This window comes from Carassius gibelio, chromosome A16, assembly GCF_023724105.1.
Source record: "Carassius gibelio isolate Cgi1373 ecotype wild population from Czech Republic chromosome A16, carGib1.2-hapl.c, whole genome shotgun sequence".
Taxonomy (NCBI): domain Eukaryota; kingdom Metazoa; phylum Chordata; class Actinopteri; order Cypriniformes; family Cyprinidae; genus Carassius; species Carassius gibelio.
This window is the reverse complement of record NC_068386.1, coordinates 16,691,821-16,707,085: the sequence shown is the minus strand read 5'-3', so window position 1 is coordinate 16,707,085 and position 15,265 is coordinate 16,691,821. Positions and strand designations below refer to the sequence as shown.

At 37.4% G+C, this 15,265-nt stretch overlaps 2 protein-coding genes and 1 pseudogene across 6 annotated transcripts in view; all 3 read right to left on the bottom strand.

The window, feature by feature from the left end:
• LOC128030791 (uncharacterized) overlaps positions 1–5,733 on the bottom strand; it is a 77,070-nt gene extending 71,337 nt beyond the window's left edge. Inside the window, exon 1 of one of the 2 annotated variants that reach the window (XM_052618761.1) lies at positions 5,570–5,733. The gene's annotated coding sequence lies outside the window, so the exon portion shown is untranslated. Of the gene's footprint in view, positions 1–5,489 lie in introns of both variants that reach the window. The other variant, XM_052618763.1, reaches the window with a different exon arrangement.
• LOC128030794 (farnesyl pyrophosphate synthase) overlaps positions 1–9,908 on the bottom strand; it is a 66,803-nt gene extending 56,895 nt beyond the window's left edge. The window contains exons 1-10 of one of the 4 annotated variants that reach the window (XM_052618766.1): positions 9,785–9,908; positions 9,187–9,342; positions 8,859–8,999; positions 8,204–8,284; positions 7,677–7,799; positions 7,429–7,517; positions 7,282–7,354; positions 7,091–7,168; positions 6,842–6,976; positions 5,864–6,750 (exon numbers count right to left, since the gene is read on the bottom strand). In XM_052618766.1, coding sequence (XP_052474726.1) covers positions 6,550–6,750; positions 6,842–6,976; positions 7,091–7,168; positions 7,282–7,354; positions 7,429–7,517; positions 7,677–7,799; positions 8,204–8,284; positions 8,859–8,999; positions 9,187–9,342; positions 9,785–9,787 — 1,080 coding nt within the window. In that variant the 5' untranslated portion in view covers positions 9,788–9,908 and the 3' untranslated portion in view covers positions 5,864–6,549. Of the gene's footprint in view, positions 1–5,863; positions 6,751–6,841; positions 6,977–7,090; positions 7,169–7,281; positions 7,355–7,428; positions 7,518–7,676; positions 7,800–8,203; positions 8,285–8,858; positions 9,000–9,186; positions 9,343–9,784 lie in introns of those variants that run through there. The other 3 variants (XM_052618767.1, XM_052618770.1, XM_052618769.1) reach the window with 3 other exon arrangements.
• Positions 9,909–10,971: 1,063 nt separating this feature from the next.
• On the bottom strand, positions 10,972–13,728 carry LOC128029993 (uncharacterized; annotated as a pseudogene).
• Between the last annotated feature and the right edge of the window lie 1,537 nt (positions 13,729–15,265).

The following is a 15,265-nucleotide window of genomic DNA, read 5'->3' as shown; positions in this document are numbered from 1 at the left end:
TCTTTTAGATCTCAAACACTGGCATTAACCTCCTGATTCATATCAGTAGATTGCATGTTGCATTTCAGTGGATTATGCAAAAAGAGTAAAAGTGTTATAAAATTGAACCATCCAATTGAATCCCGTTCAGTCAAAAAGTGTACATTTTCATCTTACAGTACAAATCTCTAGAGAATTACAATTTATACACATAAAAAGCATTCTACTTTACCTTGCCCGATATCTCCCTCTCTCATATGAAGTCAGTTTGACTCAGCACTTCCTGTTTCCCTGTTGCTGTACTGTGATTGGTGTAAAGGTCTGAGTCACACCTTTTTTACACTTAAAGGCATAAGGTCACGTTTTTGATCTAACTGACACAGCCAGAAATATGAGTGATGAAGGGTGTAAAGATTCACTAAACAGCTATTTACTATCACAAACTAAAACAGATATACAAAACTTGAAGATCTAAAAACCAAAGTTAAATTCAGGAATACCAATATCTATGAATAAAATAAGTAGTAGCCTACTTATATTGCCAAAGCACGGGTTAGCAGAGTTGCATGATGTGTTAACCTTGTAAACAAAAATTAGGCCCCCCCTTAAATGTATTTACTACTCAATTTACAGGCACATTAGAGGCCATTTATATCTGAAGTCAAAAGTGAAGTAACCTGATACAAGCAAATTTGCCTTTTCCATTTGACAGATAAAAGTGCACCAAGGAGCAGAGCAAAAGAAAAATGGCAAATTAAAAATAATGAGATGAGAGAATAACAAGCATAGGAGTATAAATTTAATAATAGGAGACAACAAGGCATGTCAGAAAAATGAAAAAAGCAAGGTGGAGGAAAGAAGGAGAGGTGTGGAGTGTGCATCATGTATGAGACAATATTTGTGATAGTAAATATAATTTTAAAGTTTTAAAATGTCAGTCCATTCTGCTTCACTTCAAAAATCAATTTAAAACTAGACTTTAAAACTACATATAGGAAGGTTGACAGTGAAAAGTATGATATATAATGTGTGCCAGCCAGGGCAAAAAAAGAGAGGACAAGAGAAAAAAAATTAGCCTGCTGATAGGATGAATAATTAAAAAGCATTGTGACATGAGAAACAGCACAGCATTAAGCCTGCTACATTCTGAAATTCCCTCCAGTCTTGCTCTGCTGATTCATCTGCCCATCTGAATTCGTGACTCTCATCTTGGCTCACCACTTTCCATGTCATCAGACTACTGTTCTTTTACTTTCTCCTTAATATTCCACTTCATTTGCTCTGTTTTATTGTGTGGATGAACTCTATAAGACAAAACAGGTCAGAGTAACAACTATATTTATGAAATGCAACTTTACCTGTTGTCCTGGTTTCCAAAGTCCATGCTCCATCTGCCAATCCCCTAACTTCCACTTTGTCTTCATCATCCATCGTCTTGGTGTCAACAGCTTTATCTCTTTCATCACAAATAGTTCTTAGGCTGCCTTCACTTACTGAACAGCCAATTTGTTGGGACACTATGGGTTCTGCTGGGCAATCTTCTTGTTTATTCAGGCGGCACATTTCCCTAAATAGGGACAATGAGGCAGGAGTGGGTGGTGGCTGAAGAAATGAGGCTTGTGCTTGGGAAGTATATTCCCAGCCATTCCCATCAATCTTTTCTCTTCTCCATTTGAGGTTGTACAGGAAATCAGGGTCTGGGGTGATAACAGTTGGATCAGGTTCTGGTTGAATATGAGCTGGTGGGTAGCTCTGTTTGCTTCTGTTGCGTAATTCTTTAAAGGTTGTGACTTTTGATCCTGAAGTTGAAGTTGGGCCTTTTTGCAATATGGCATCATTGGATGATTTTCGCATCTCAAGAGGTGGTGACTCTGTATCTGGAGTGAAGGCTATCAACCAGTCAAATCTGTCAGGGCGAGAAGCATTGGCGGGTAGAGTGCATGGCTTGAAAGGAGGAAGTTCAGGAGGGTTGGAGGCAATTGGTGGACAAGGGGGCAATGGTCTTGGAGGTGGTGGAGGAGGTGTATCTGCAATCATTGAAGTATAATCAAAACTTCCAAAGCTAACATTTGGGATGTTTGTATTGCTAAGATCAGTGCTGTAATATGAGTTGGGAGATCCAAAAACACAGCTGCAGCTATGATTACAGTGTAGACCATTTCTCTTACGTCGTCTTGCCATTTCTGTGAAGGATGTTGTCCTGTTTGCTTCCTTCTGTTCATCTTTAGAAACTCCCTTTTCACTGAGAGTATCTAATTCCTTTACAACTGTAGACCTGTCTTTACCAAATCCTTCTCTTGAACTGGAATATCCCTTATCTGGAATATCCTTACTTTCTTCCTCGTGTGTCCTGTTTAAACTGATTTCTCTAATCTGAGAGACATCAGACATAGGCTGTTGCTCATTCTCCAAGACAACATCTACACAGACACCCAACTCGGGACTAAGTTTAAGCAATTCAGCTTGGGTGAGGCCTGCTAGTGCAAGCAACTTTCGGATTTCCACATCCAGAGCATGAAAAGATGGAGGTGGTGGGAGTGATGGTGGAGGGGGAATAGCTGGAGGAGAGGACATCACAGGTGGAGGTGGCAATGGAGGAGGCCTGGACTTTGGTGGTGGAAAAGACAGAGGAGCCTTTTCTCTTTCAAGCTCAGCAAGTCTCTGAGCCTCTAGACGGGCTTTATGGCGTCTTCTTGGAGGAGGAATTGGTGGGGTGGGGGAGGTAAGAGCAGGTCTGTCTGTATTTAGGGTGAAGTAGGGCACAGGCTGTGATGGCGGTGGAGGAGGGACAGGAGGTTTCAGGAGTGGGGGTGAGGATAAGGATGAAAGCACAGGCAAGGCAGGGACAGGGATACTTGTAGCATCATCGGTGGATGAGACTGAGAAGACATGTTGTCCGCTGATGTTCTCGTAAGTGTGTGATTCTGGATGGGCACTCACATGCCTTGTTGGAGGTTTCGGGGGCCTAGGAGGAGGATCCAGTGGTGATGGAGGAAGTGAATCAGAGGCAGGGGTTTCATCAAGGTCAGAAGGAACTGTCAGATCTACCCCTGCATCAGAAAATTCCTGGGATTCACTTGATTTGTTGCTTTTATACAACTTCCATGGAATTTCAATGTTCCCCATTTCATCCAAAACTCCAGTGATATCCTCATCGTCAAAGTCTAACCCTTCCTCCTGAAGTTTCACAAGATAAGCCAACTTTACCTCTTTGTTAACCCTCTGAAGCTTCTGATGGTGATCCAATCTATCTCTGACAATCAGCTCACCATCCAGTTCCCAGCATGCCAGCCTAGCAATGCGGTAGAACAGATCCATTTTTCCTAACTCTTCTATGGAGTCTAAAAAATGTAGGAGATCCACTTTATTACATTTTCCTTCTTCTGATCCCTTGCTGTCTATGTAGTCAGAGGATGGAGTGCATGGGGCTGAGGGATAGCCTTCATCAGGAGAGCAAGGCGATCTTGCAGAAGTGTTGAGATCCAATGGTAAGACACTGGACTGAAAGGCAGGGCAGTTGGTATCCAGGGAACAAGACGATGAATAGCATTCAGTTGCCTCTTGGTCCAGTGATGACAATGAAAATGTTTCAGGGCAGTCACACTCCAGATCAGAGCAGCTGCTGATGGATGTGGATGAAGATGAGGTAGAAGATGTGAGGGAGAAGTCCAGCATGGATTCTGGACAGTTGCAGGAAGAAGGGACAAGAGTATCATCATCTTCATCATCTTCATCGTCATCATCTTCATCATCTTCACCATTACAATTGCCGTTGCCATTCTCATCAACATTAGCATTCACATTTACACTACAGTCATCGTTTTTGAGCTCACCACCCTCTTTTTCATCCACAATGCCATTTTCCTCCTCTTTCTCTTCCACTGGGATAACATTAGGTTGTATTACTTCTGGCTTACACTCATCTTCTTTGATGTCTTGTTTTGGCACTACCAATTCCTTCTGTGGCGGTGGCAGCTTCATTTGTTGCCCGATGTTTACAGTGTTATTGTTGTTGTGGTTGTGATTAAAAAGGCTGTTGATGTCCTGAGGTGAATGGCCATCACAACACAGACAAGGTAGGCTTGGCTCATTACAGTTTGGATCCACAGCTGGGACTGGGTTTGAAACAGTGTGTCCACTTTTTGGTTTTGAGATTGCTGGTATTGCGTGAGCACCATTCTTCTGTGGCCGCACCAGTTTGGACTGAACCACAGGAGCTCGTGCACCTTGACCAGGGCCCTTTAACCTGGAAGACTCAGGTGGTCCTCGAGTGCCACGACGAGGGGATGAAGATGCCATGTTCATGATTTTGTCCTCCCTCTTAGCCCCTTGGCTTGGTTTTACCTCTGTGCGCCTATTGTCAAACCTGCGGGACCGTGGGGGCACAGAGGGACGAGAGGAGGGGTGCATGGTGGGATAGTTTTTATGTCCTTATTATTATTCTGGTGTTTTTCTAAGGGGTTTGTAAACATATGAGGTCACATCTTGGATCTAGTTAGTACCTGAAATATCAAGAAAGACAGATTTTGTTTAAAACAACAAAAATCTACCACCTTGAGAAATTTTACAAAAAAATTTTAGCATCACTTGGTAAATTGAATTAAGTAGCACTTCTCTGCTGCTTCTGGACTGATACTGGACATCAATATTATTTCCAGTTTCTCAGAGCATAACAATGTATACACTATTCCCTGAATTCACAACTGAAACGTGTACCTATTATACATACCAGCTTTTAAGAAACTGCTTGCACGCTCAGTAATAATATTCAGTTGTTTTTCTAATAAATAATATATAATTTTAATAATGACTTTTATAATAATTTCAATAATGCTATATATAACAGTATTTCATTTGGGTATATGATTTCAATATTATTAAAATACTATTTGTAAGAGTAAAGAAAAAAACTGCCATATTTTTAGAGCTTGGCATCTTTATCTTCGTCTTTTAGCATTTACCCAAGCTCTGATGACCTTAGATAAGAACACATTTGTATTTACTTGGGAAATGCGTGCATTATTTAGAGAATACTCTACGTAAACATTATTTCTATACACAAGAGAGAGAACAAAATGATTATAGCCTACACATCAGCGAATCAACTAGAAATCTCTACATTCTAGTTTACAAAATCTGTGTTTTTACTCTGCGAGAGGCATGTGGAGCAGTATATAAAGCAATGACTAACGCTGTTTTTGCTCTTCATGAAGACTGTGGGCAATGCACTGCTCGCGCCCAATGTCCTTGGATACAGAGGATGTAAATCTAGGCCTAGCGCGCGTTTAGTGAATAAACTCATGATTGATATAAATACAATATTTGAACATCACGTAATATATGACGCCGTTGTCTATTATTTATCTGGTGGCTAATTTATGAAATATTTAGAGAGTATTTAAGTGATGTCTAAGATGTGATGACGCCTCCTCCGTAGACTTCAATGGTTCTGTATCCATAATTTCACAATAAAAACGCATCGGTCTTTGATAAATAGTCGAATATCTTACCTTATAAACAAAACAACATATTTATCAGGAAAATCCGGCAATAAAACAAAACGCACAAAATGTAACACGAACAAAATTACCTAATTTCCAGAAGGATATAAAGGACTAGTTCTTCTTGATCTCGATTTCTATTCCATCGCACAAGCCATGACTCTGTAATTACTAAACGCCGTTATACTCTTTCCTCCCGTCTATCGCTCCGTCATCCACCCTTCCCTTCCTCTCCTCCTCTCTCTCTCATCCCATCCTCGAGGCCACGCCCCTCAGCAGCATCTCTCCTCTTCCGGACCAAACTGAGAGCAGCGAGCTCGAGACACTTCAATTGCACAGACTCATTCAAACATCTCCTCAAACAAGAAAAGTGCACGTTAAAAGAATGTTGATCACTTCTCTTTATTAAAAGCACATAGCTCGTCTCTCTATAATCCAAATTTACAGCAATCATGGCGATTGATGAATAACCGGATACGTGATATAGACATTCTGGTATAGTGTATAAATGTACAGTATAACCTAACGTGACAGATTTCACAAAAAAATTCTGTGTTCTGCATGGGCAGATATTTTATCTAGGTATTTCTTTGCTTATTTGCCTTTGGTTTGGTTTTGAAGGAATATATGTGCATCCATTCACTGGGATTGCATCTGCATTAATTTTCTCTTGTAAATATTTGTTTTATTCTTTACACCTTATTATACTTTCCATTTCTCTCTTATTTGCCAAAAGACATTGAAAATGCAATCCAAAAACCTGATGAAAATAGTATATATGGTTTTTACATAAATACCCCAAGTGAAACACTACCAGTAATTGTTTATGTGTGCTGTTTGTAATAGACCTCTGAATCAGTATACTTTATTTTTTTCTGCACGAATAACAGAGGGAAAACAAATTATTATGACAAATAATTAAACTCTTGACAGTATATTTAAAGTGCAGATAAAACCTACCATTTCTATATTTATTCAACCACTAAAATCCATCACTGCATATTTATTTGATAAAGGTCTGCTTGCTTAAAAACTCCATGTGTGTCCTTTCATATCTCAGAACCAGGCCTTATTTGTTTCTCCTGTATATTTTCTTGGCAAAATTAAGAAAAACAGCATGAGGCAGATTCTTGGCATGAAGCTGGATGAGTTTTTGAAGGCGGCGATAGCTCTCCTCCTCGTGTTGATGGTATCGAATAGGCATTTCCAGACTATCATACAAAGCTTTGACCCTTTCAACACTTTCAGCATCACTACGTCCATAACATGCCTGAGAGAAAGAAGGAAAATCTGTTAACTCTACTACATTAGTAAGCTTTCTGGAGTTATTTCCCTTTAGAAACTGTCCCACATTGTCTCACCTCTAGTTCGGCCCTCTGTTCGGGCGTCATGATGCCCAGTGCGGTCACCACCAGCCAGCTGCATTTGTTGTCCTGGATATCTGTGCCAATCTTTCCAGTAACGGCAGGGTCACCATAACAATCCAAGTAGTCATCCTGTCAATGACGAACATGTTCTGAATGCTTTGGTATAATACAACTAAGAGAAGATCTGATAGCATTGAGGAGACCAGGCTTCAAAAGTGATGCTTTATTACACTATTATTATACCTGTATCTGAAAGAACTCTCCCATCTCAAGTAAAATAGTTTTAGCATTGTTGTGTTCCGTCTCATTTTCAATCCCTGCCTGTAATCAAAGTAGAAAATGATTACAGAAATAATGCTTTAGATTTCATAAAAAATAAAAAATAAAAAAAAATAAATAAAAATCATTAATAGACATGTGTGTGCAAAACTCACCATGTACATGGCTGCAGCCACAGGGAGATAAAAGGAGTAGAATGCGGTCTTGTATTTCACAATGGCTTTGTACCTGAAGCAAATACACTGTAAATCAGTCAACGATTGGGCAAATAAGAGGTTTCAGGAGCTGAGACACCATCTCACCTCTCCATGGTGAAGCGATCAAGGTCAATTTTGTGTGGAGGTGCCGTCATCAGATCTAGAGCTTGACCCAGCTCTGTCTGGAAAGAGGTCTTGAAGAAAAAAGATTCAGGTTTAAGATTAAACAATAGAGACTGCCTAACAGGCTGTGCATTTTAATGAACAAGCTGCCAGTGTGCAACAATAAGTCAAAATATGCCCACATGTGGTACTGTGCTGTATCAGAGTAATGAAACTTTTGTGTGTGTTACCTCATTAAAAAGCTCGAGCAGATGCACATAGTAGCGCTGTCCTCTGCAGTTTCTGCGAAGAAGGCGGTAGATCGCTCCCTCCAGGAGAAAAGCATCATTAATGGCATCCAGACCAATGCCTTCCTGACAAACAGAAAAAGAGCATAGATTCATGGGAAACGTATCATTTTTAAAGAATATTATATAATATTATGAAGTTTATTAAAAAAATACTGTTTGTGATCGTACTTAAAAGTAAAAATATAATAAACAACAACTGCAACAATAACTATTAGTAGTAGTAGACTTACCCAAGCTTAATATCAAGAGAACAAAATGTTATATCGCTATAAAATGGCTATATTTTCATAATGTGTAATAAGATGACTAGATAACTGTTTTTAAAAAAAAAAGGTTTCTCTTCAATGGATGAAACTAAATTGACGGTAGTATAATTGTAATAGATCCAGTCGATATACACATTTGTTTACCAATACACACTAATCATCATGCACATATCTAAAAACAGGCATAAATGAATCAATCACCTTCTTATACCAACAGGGTTGACCCCTTCTTGTCAGGGATGCATCCATGATGTCATCAGCCACCAAGAAAAATGCCTGAAGCTGGGGACAAAAAAAAAAACATTACGCAATGCAAAATTTTATCTCTTTTTTTCCCATCACAGTTAAATGACTGACAGTTATTCAGATAGCAGGTATCCAGAGTGGCTAGTTACTAGAGTTTTGTTCATTCCTTTCCTGAAATCAGCCAGTAATCTCGAATAATGCACGAGATGGATCAGACTTGTCATTTTTCAAGTAACTGACCTTCATTCATTTTACACTTCTTTGATTTCACTTTTTTATTTAAATGTGAGTTTGAATTTTAATTATCACTATTTCTATATAATAACATTTTTATAAGGTAGATTTGCTTCATTGTCAGAAAGTGATTGTTTGGTTTATTTCCTTTGTCAGTCTCTATGTAAAGTCAGAGTAAATGTATAGGCTACTAAATGCAAATGGATTTCATCCAATATAATATCTTGATCTTATGTGTGGATCATTTCATATTAGTTTCAGATTTTTGTGCGATGATAAAACTATGAACAACTGAATCATATTGTACACCAGTGAGCGAACCGACTTGTCAGTAACCGCTGATGTTAGGTCAACTAAAAGTGTCAATTTCACACACCAGTTCAATGCACCATCCAACCAAAAGGGCTCTGTGAACTTCATCAGGGGGCAGTTCAGAAGGAGAGACCAGCTCCCGTAGCGAACCAATCACAGACAAGCCTCGGTTTCTCTTGCCTCCAGGAGCATTGTACTGAAGCACCTAAAAAAAAAAAAAAATAATAATAATTATACTTCAATACAAAAGAAAAGCCAAATTGACAAATAATACAAATCATTCAAAAGAGCGTTGTTTCAAGATGGTTTTAGATCTGTTTTAGAGTTTTAAACAGCAAATGATTTGTGTGTCACCTACACTATTTGTGAAGGCTGTGAGAGGTTTACTCTACCTCTCGGAGTCTGTTGAGCGCATCAGTGAGAACTGGATCAGTGAAGTCCTGCTCTGTAAGTTCAGACACCAGCTTTTCAAACTCCAAATCAAAGAGCTGAGCATCTGACATCTTCTTGCCTTTCTGCTGGACACCGTTACTGCACCTGCTGGCCTCCTTAAATTATGATCAAGCACCAAATATAGTGTGATGACAGAGACATAAATCAGATAAAGGCAAACATCTTTGATTAAGATTGGTGTATCACTTGTTAGATGTGGAAATAAAATATTGTCCTAAATTGAAAATCCATACAGTAAGTTACATGCATAAAAATCTGCAGAGCGCCAGTGCTAATGCACTGAGTTTAATTTGTATTAAAAGCCTGATTTAGCATACCTGGTATTACAGTAGTGACAGCTTTTTAAGGAACACTGCTAAACTCATTATATCCCGATTCAGGAAATAATGGGAGGAATATTACTTACCACGATCACACATTAACAATGTAAACATGATCGCACAGGCTTAAGCTTCACTAAGCAGCTTTAACATTACTTTTAGAGATAAAACGATTCTTGGCACACTTTTATCAAGTAAGAGGTTTACTCAAACTTACCATCACGAATCTGTCCTTGCTCACACTACTATCACACACATTTCTGTGTGCTTTTATTTCACCAGCGGTATGAAAAGTCAAGACGGCCCATAAGATCGAAGGCGTACCTCATATTGTAGTTTTTACGATCATTTGTTTCAGTCTGAAGGCTTCATTTTAAACTACAAGTACCGAGATGCTTTGCGCATGATCTGTTGCGTCGCGTACGCAAAAGCTCATATGACATCACGAACGTCCATTGGTTCCAGTAATCGAACGAGGATGGGCTCCAGAGAAATCAGCCAATGAAAAGAGACTTTCCACGAAGCAAAGGGTGGAGTGAATGCAAGCGAACCAATCAGATTTGGCAAACTCGTAGCACGATATAGCCTACGATAGATTGACAGTTAATATTTGTTTCTTCACTGTTGGACCCCAAAGTTAATTACTTCGCATGGTTAGGCGTGTGTGTGTGTGTGTGTGTGTGTGTGTGTGTGTGTGTGTGTGTGTGTGTGTGTGTGTGTATATATATATATATATATATATATATATATATATATATATATATATATATATATATTGACTTGCAAATGATGAGTACAATATAATGAACACAAGCGATTAATTAGTTAAGTCCAAAAAGTTGGCTTAGAAAAATAAAAGCAGTAGATACAGTAAAAAAAACATATAATAATAAAAAATAAAACGGTAAACGGCAGAGTAGTAGTATAAAGCGTTTATTATTATTTTTTAGCAAGAAAGCTTTTTGTATCATTAATACATGGAATATTTATCTTCATACAAAGACAAATTGATCATGTACAACCAGATGAAATGCTTTATAAACAAAGTATTAAGGAAGGAGAGAGAAAGCAAAAACTTTCTAAATATTTTCTACTTAAAAGAAATATATATATATATATATATATATATATATATATATATATATATATATATATATATATATATATATATATATATATATTTATATATATATATATATATATTATATTTCCTGCCACTTCCACTTTACATAAAGATCATGCATAATCATTTTTCAAATCATAGTCTGTATTTTTTAGTTAGGTAAACATTTATATATAGTATATTTATAGTCAAAATCTGTCAGTAGACTACAGTGTATATTTTAGGTTTATACTGTTTTACTTCATTGTTGTATGTCTATGTCCTGTTTCCATTTCGTTCCACTGTATGTCACACATGTAGCAGAATGACAATAAAGCTTAATTGACTTCATGCATAGTGTGTTTTTAATTGTAAATGGTTTGCAAGCTGAAAATATAATATGATTATGATCTTATAATATGATATTAAAATACAGGAACATAGTCAGCACTTTTTCTAAATCTTTTCTAACTTTTCTAGATTTTTAAATCCCCATAAATCATACACTTAGCCTGTTTTGGACTGACAGGGTTTAAAAAAAATCTTTTCTCTTCTTTTAATGAGACTCATGCAAACACTGCTTTTATCTCTAATGTTTCTAGTACAGTTGATGTTTTGTTTTTTTTCAATGAATCTGCTTTGTTTGTTGATTAAAACAATAATACATCTCGTCCCCTTGGAATTATAAGGTTCTATCTGCATTCCGAGTAGTTTTGAGATGTTGAGCTTAATAGTTTTTACATTCCATTCGACTAAGATAGAACCTTATTGTTTTTTTTTTATAAAAATCCCATAATGTATACAACATTTACAAAAAATCTATCACATAATGTAAATAACTTGTCACAGAATAACAATATGGGAATAACTAAATTTTGACAAAAAAATGTTAGATAGAACCTTATAATTCCAAGGGGATTTTTATACATAAAGACTGCTTTGGATACTAGCAATATTATAATCTAAATTGAGCTGTCATGACTATCACATGCTGCTGGACAGCAAAGATTAAATCTTAATATGGTAGTATTATCATGTATGTAGCAAGCTTGTAAAATACATATTGGTTAAATCTCTCAGAAGAATGATGCTTCTTCTTCTTCAGTGAATCCAGCTTGAACAAGCTCTTGACCACTTTTGATTTGTTCTGAAGAAGCAGCAGGTAAATATAGCAAGGAATTCTTGATCAATCCCTTCAAGTCTTGCAGTGCTCTTCTGGTCATACTCCTCTTTATTCTGCAGGACAAGCCTTAAAATCCCTTTCTGTGCCTCATCACAGCCGTTCTGGAGCAGGGTTCGCTCATGCTCAAATTCTGGTTTACTTGTATCCATGGCCATCAGTTTGCCCAGTGAACTGACACGGTCCATCAGGTACTTGCTGGAAACATCTGTGTATGTTCCAGAGATCATGTGGACCAGACTAGCGATGTTACAGGCTTGGAAAGCTTGGGTGTAGAGCAGATCTTTTGAGAAGAGTTTCGCATTGTAGGAGAGGGCTTGTGTTTCCTCTGATGTGGAGATAAAGTTTTTGAGAGTTTTGCTCCGGCTGGTTTTCACAATGCTGGAAACCATCTGAAAGAATTGAACCATCTTCTCCCACTGCTCCTTTACTCTCCCCATGGCATCCATTCCTTTGATCAGCATATTTATGGTAGTTTTAAAGTCAATCTCTTTCAGTTCACAATTTCTCATAGTAGCCAGGATGTCTGTTAGTTCCTTCTGGTTCTTCTCTAGGTTCTCCACAAACTTCTCATAGGTCTCTCTTGTCTTGTATTGTGCATTCTCTGTGGCCTTCTGAGAGGAACTCATGTTGGATGGAGAATTTGTGATGTCTTTGCTTTTCCAATCAAAAATATGAGCTGACTTGATCAGATCCAAGACCTCTTGTATTATTATAGCACTTTTGTCTTTACCACATTTGCCATCAGGTGCATATCTTGCCAGCTGGCTGCATATTTCCATGCCATCTTGGCTTATCTTCATAGCTTGATTCCTTGCTGGGCAGCTTGGGATTTTCTTCAAATCATCAGTGATTCTTTTTAACTGTCCATTGATGAAATCACTTTTTGAACGTTTGTTCTTCTGATCATACAGATTTGTCCAGTCAATGTCATCTTCCTCATTATACACCTTTATCAGCAGCTGGATATTCTGGACACATTTTAAAATTTCAGCAGACTTACTATAGGCATTTATTTCAGCAACCAAATCTCTTTTGCTTTCCTGATCTCTAACGTATTTCAAAGTACCCATCATTCTAGTTGCAGACCACATGCTTCTCACTGGGTGAGTAATAACAGATTCCCCTCCAGTAATCAGGCCTGTAACGTTTGGTGTTATCCCACTAACTCTGTCCATACCAAACATTTCCCAATGCAGAGCTTTCTTCTCAAGACCCTGATCCAGTTCCCTCTCTAAGGCACTCACTGCCTTCTGAGTCCTTTCCTTGGTCTCTTTAGCTGACTGTTCCCTCAGTTTACTCTCTTCCATCTTCTTCTTGACTTCTTCCATCTCTTCCCCATTAAAGTGCTCTGCATTCACACACGCTTCCAGCAGCTCTTGGATGATACTGATGACATCAGTGAATCGCTTTTCAGTTGCATCAGACAACTTCAGACATTCATCTGCAATTACTCTGATATTGTCTAGCTGATCTGGAAGATGTGCTTTGATAACTTCATCATTGCCTTGGAACAGAATCTTCACAGCTGTCTTCATGTAATTTGGAACTTGGGCAGTATGGAGGCGAATCTGATCCATGCTCGTATGGGCCGCATTAAAATCCCAAACCAACCAGAGTTACACACTTGCATGAGGCAAGCGCGAAAGGAATCAGGATATCTGATGAATTTAAAACCACCTTCAGGGGGATTTTTATTGATAGAGAAATCTGTTGAGGAAGAGATGAAAACCAGCTCTCCCAGGATGGCTATGGATAGAGGTGCTGGAGTCAGATACTCTTCCCAGTTGGCATAAGGCTGCATTATAAGTTTGGTTTGGTTCCTCATGTCCTCAGCAGTGGTAAGGCTTTGAGTAGATTTTGAGATTGCAGAACCCATTGATTTTTCTGTTCCTGCGTGCTCAAAGCCAAGACAACATTTTTAAAGAATTATACAAATCCCTTTTTTTTTCTATTTCTATAAAGAGAAAAAAAAAATCTTCAGAAATAATGTGAACTTTCAAAATAGGCCAACTTTGTCTACGTCAAAAATATAATTTAGATATGCAACCAACAGCACATTTTTCAATGTCGGCTCTTGGCTAGAGAAGAAGATAGTTTATGATGAAAAAGCATCAATGAGTAGATTGTTATAATGGTTGATACAATTCAATGTGCTCTATGGAGAGATCCTACTTTATATAAAAAAAGTAATTCAAATGTAAAGAATTGAATAGTGCATAGATTTAATTCATAGGCTTTTATTTACTTTATTAGGTCTCCATATATTTATTTATTTATTTGACAATACATTTTAAAGAATGGTAAAGGGGAAATATAGAGTAAAATTTAGTGAAATAACCAGATAATTACTGTAGTATAATGTTTTCAGTAATCCTGCAGAGACACCACATAATTACATTAGATTAGTTCAAATATCTTTGCACTCAGAATTTGCAATTAATATGAGTAATTAAAAATGTTGTCCAGAAATGGTGTCAACCTTTGCCAGCAGAACAATAACAGGTTGAAAACTAACTATAGATAATTTGGCTGGCAAAATTACATGAATTTATTTGTTTATTTATTAATTGACAATAAATCTATTAACTTTTGAATAGCACAGAAACACTCATAAAAAAAAAAAAAAAATCTGTAGCATCTGATTATTAGCTCAGGCAGGAAAAATAGACATAAAGATCCCCGCCTCACCTTTCAAAAGTGCATAATGTGGATTTCCAAATTAGTTTTGGGTTTAATTCTTCACTTTTCTGCTAAAGATTTAAACTCTTAAAAATATATGGTTATAATCATTTGAATCTAATTATATCATGCTAGCTACACTTCAGCTTAACTGCTTTCATTAACATTTAAATTCATTATAATTCATTAATACTGCAAAATAACCAAAGTAGTTGCCTTACCCTGTCGAAATGCCAGATGCTTTAAGTTCAGGTCTGTTAACAGTATGATAGAAAGGATGAAGCTGCAGATGCTTTTATATGTTGTCTGCACAAGAAGAAACCCCCTAGTTTTCCCCAAGTCCTTTGCATGAGTGAGGTAATTCCATTATAAAGTATAAAATGCATTTAAGGTGATACACACAAAGCAGTTTGGCCATTAAAACCATAGGGGATTTCTATGGTGGTAAGCTATAAAGGCATCTAATATTACATTGCTCAAATACCCCGGTCCTCAAGAATGACAAAGCATCTACGTTGGAAAAGAAAGAAACAGAGATAAAGAATGTGTATCTCATACATTTGCAATTACGAAAATGTATCTTACTCTAGAAATGGTCAAATCCAACTGTCATGTCATTTCATACCAAATCTTATATGTTTGTTATGTTTTGGGGTTAACTCACACCAAAATAATTTGATTTGTTTTTTGTTTTTACAATGTAGACATGGGAATGATTTTTTAAAGTACTAAAG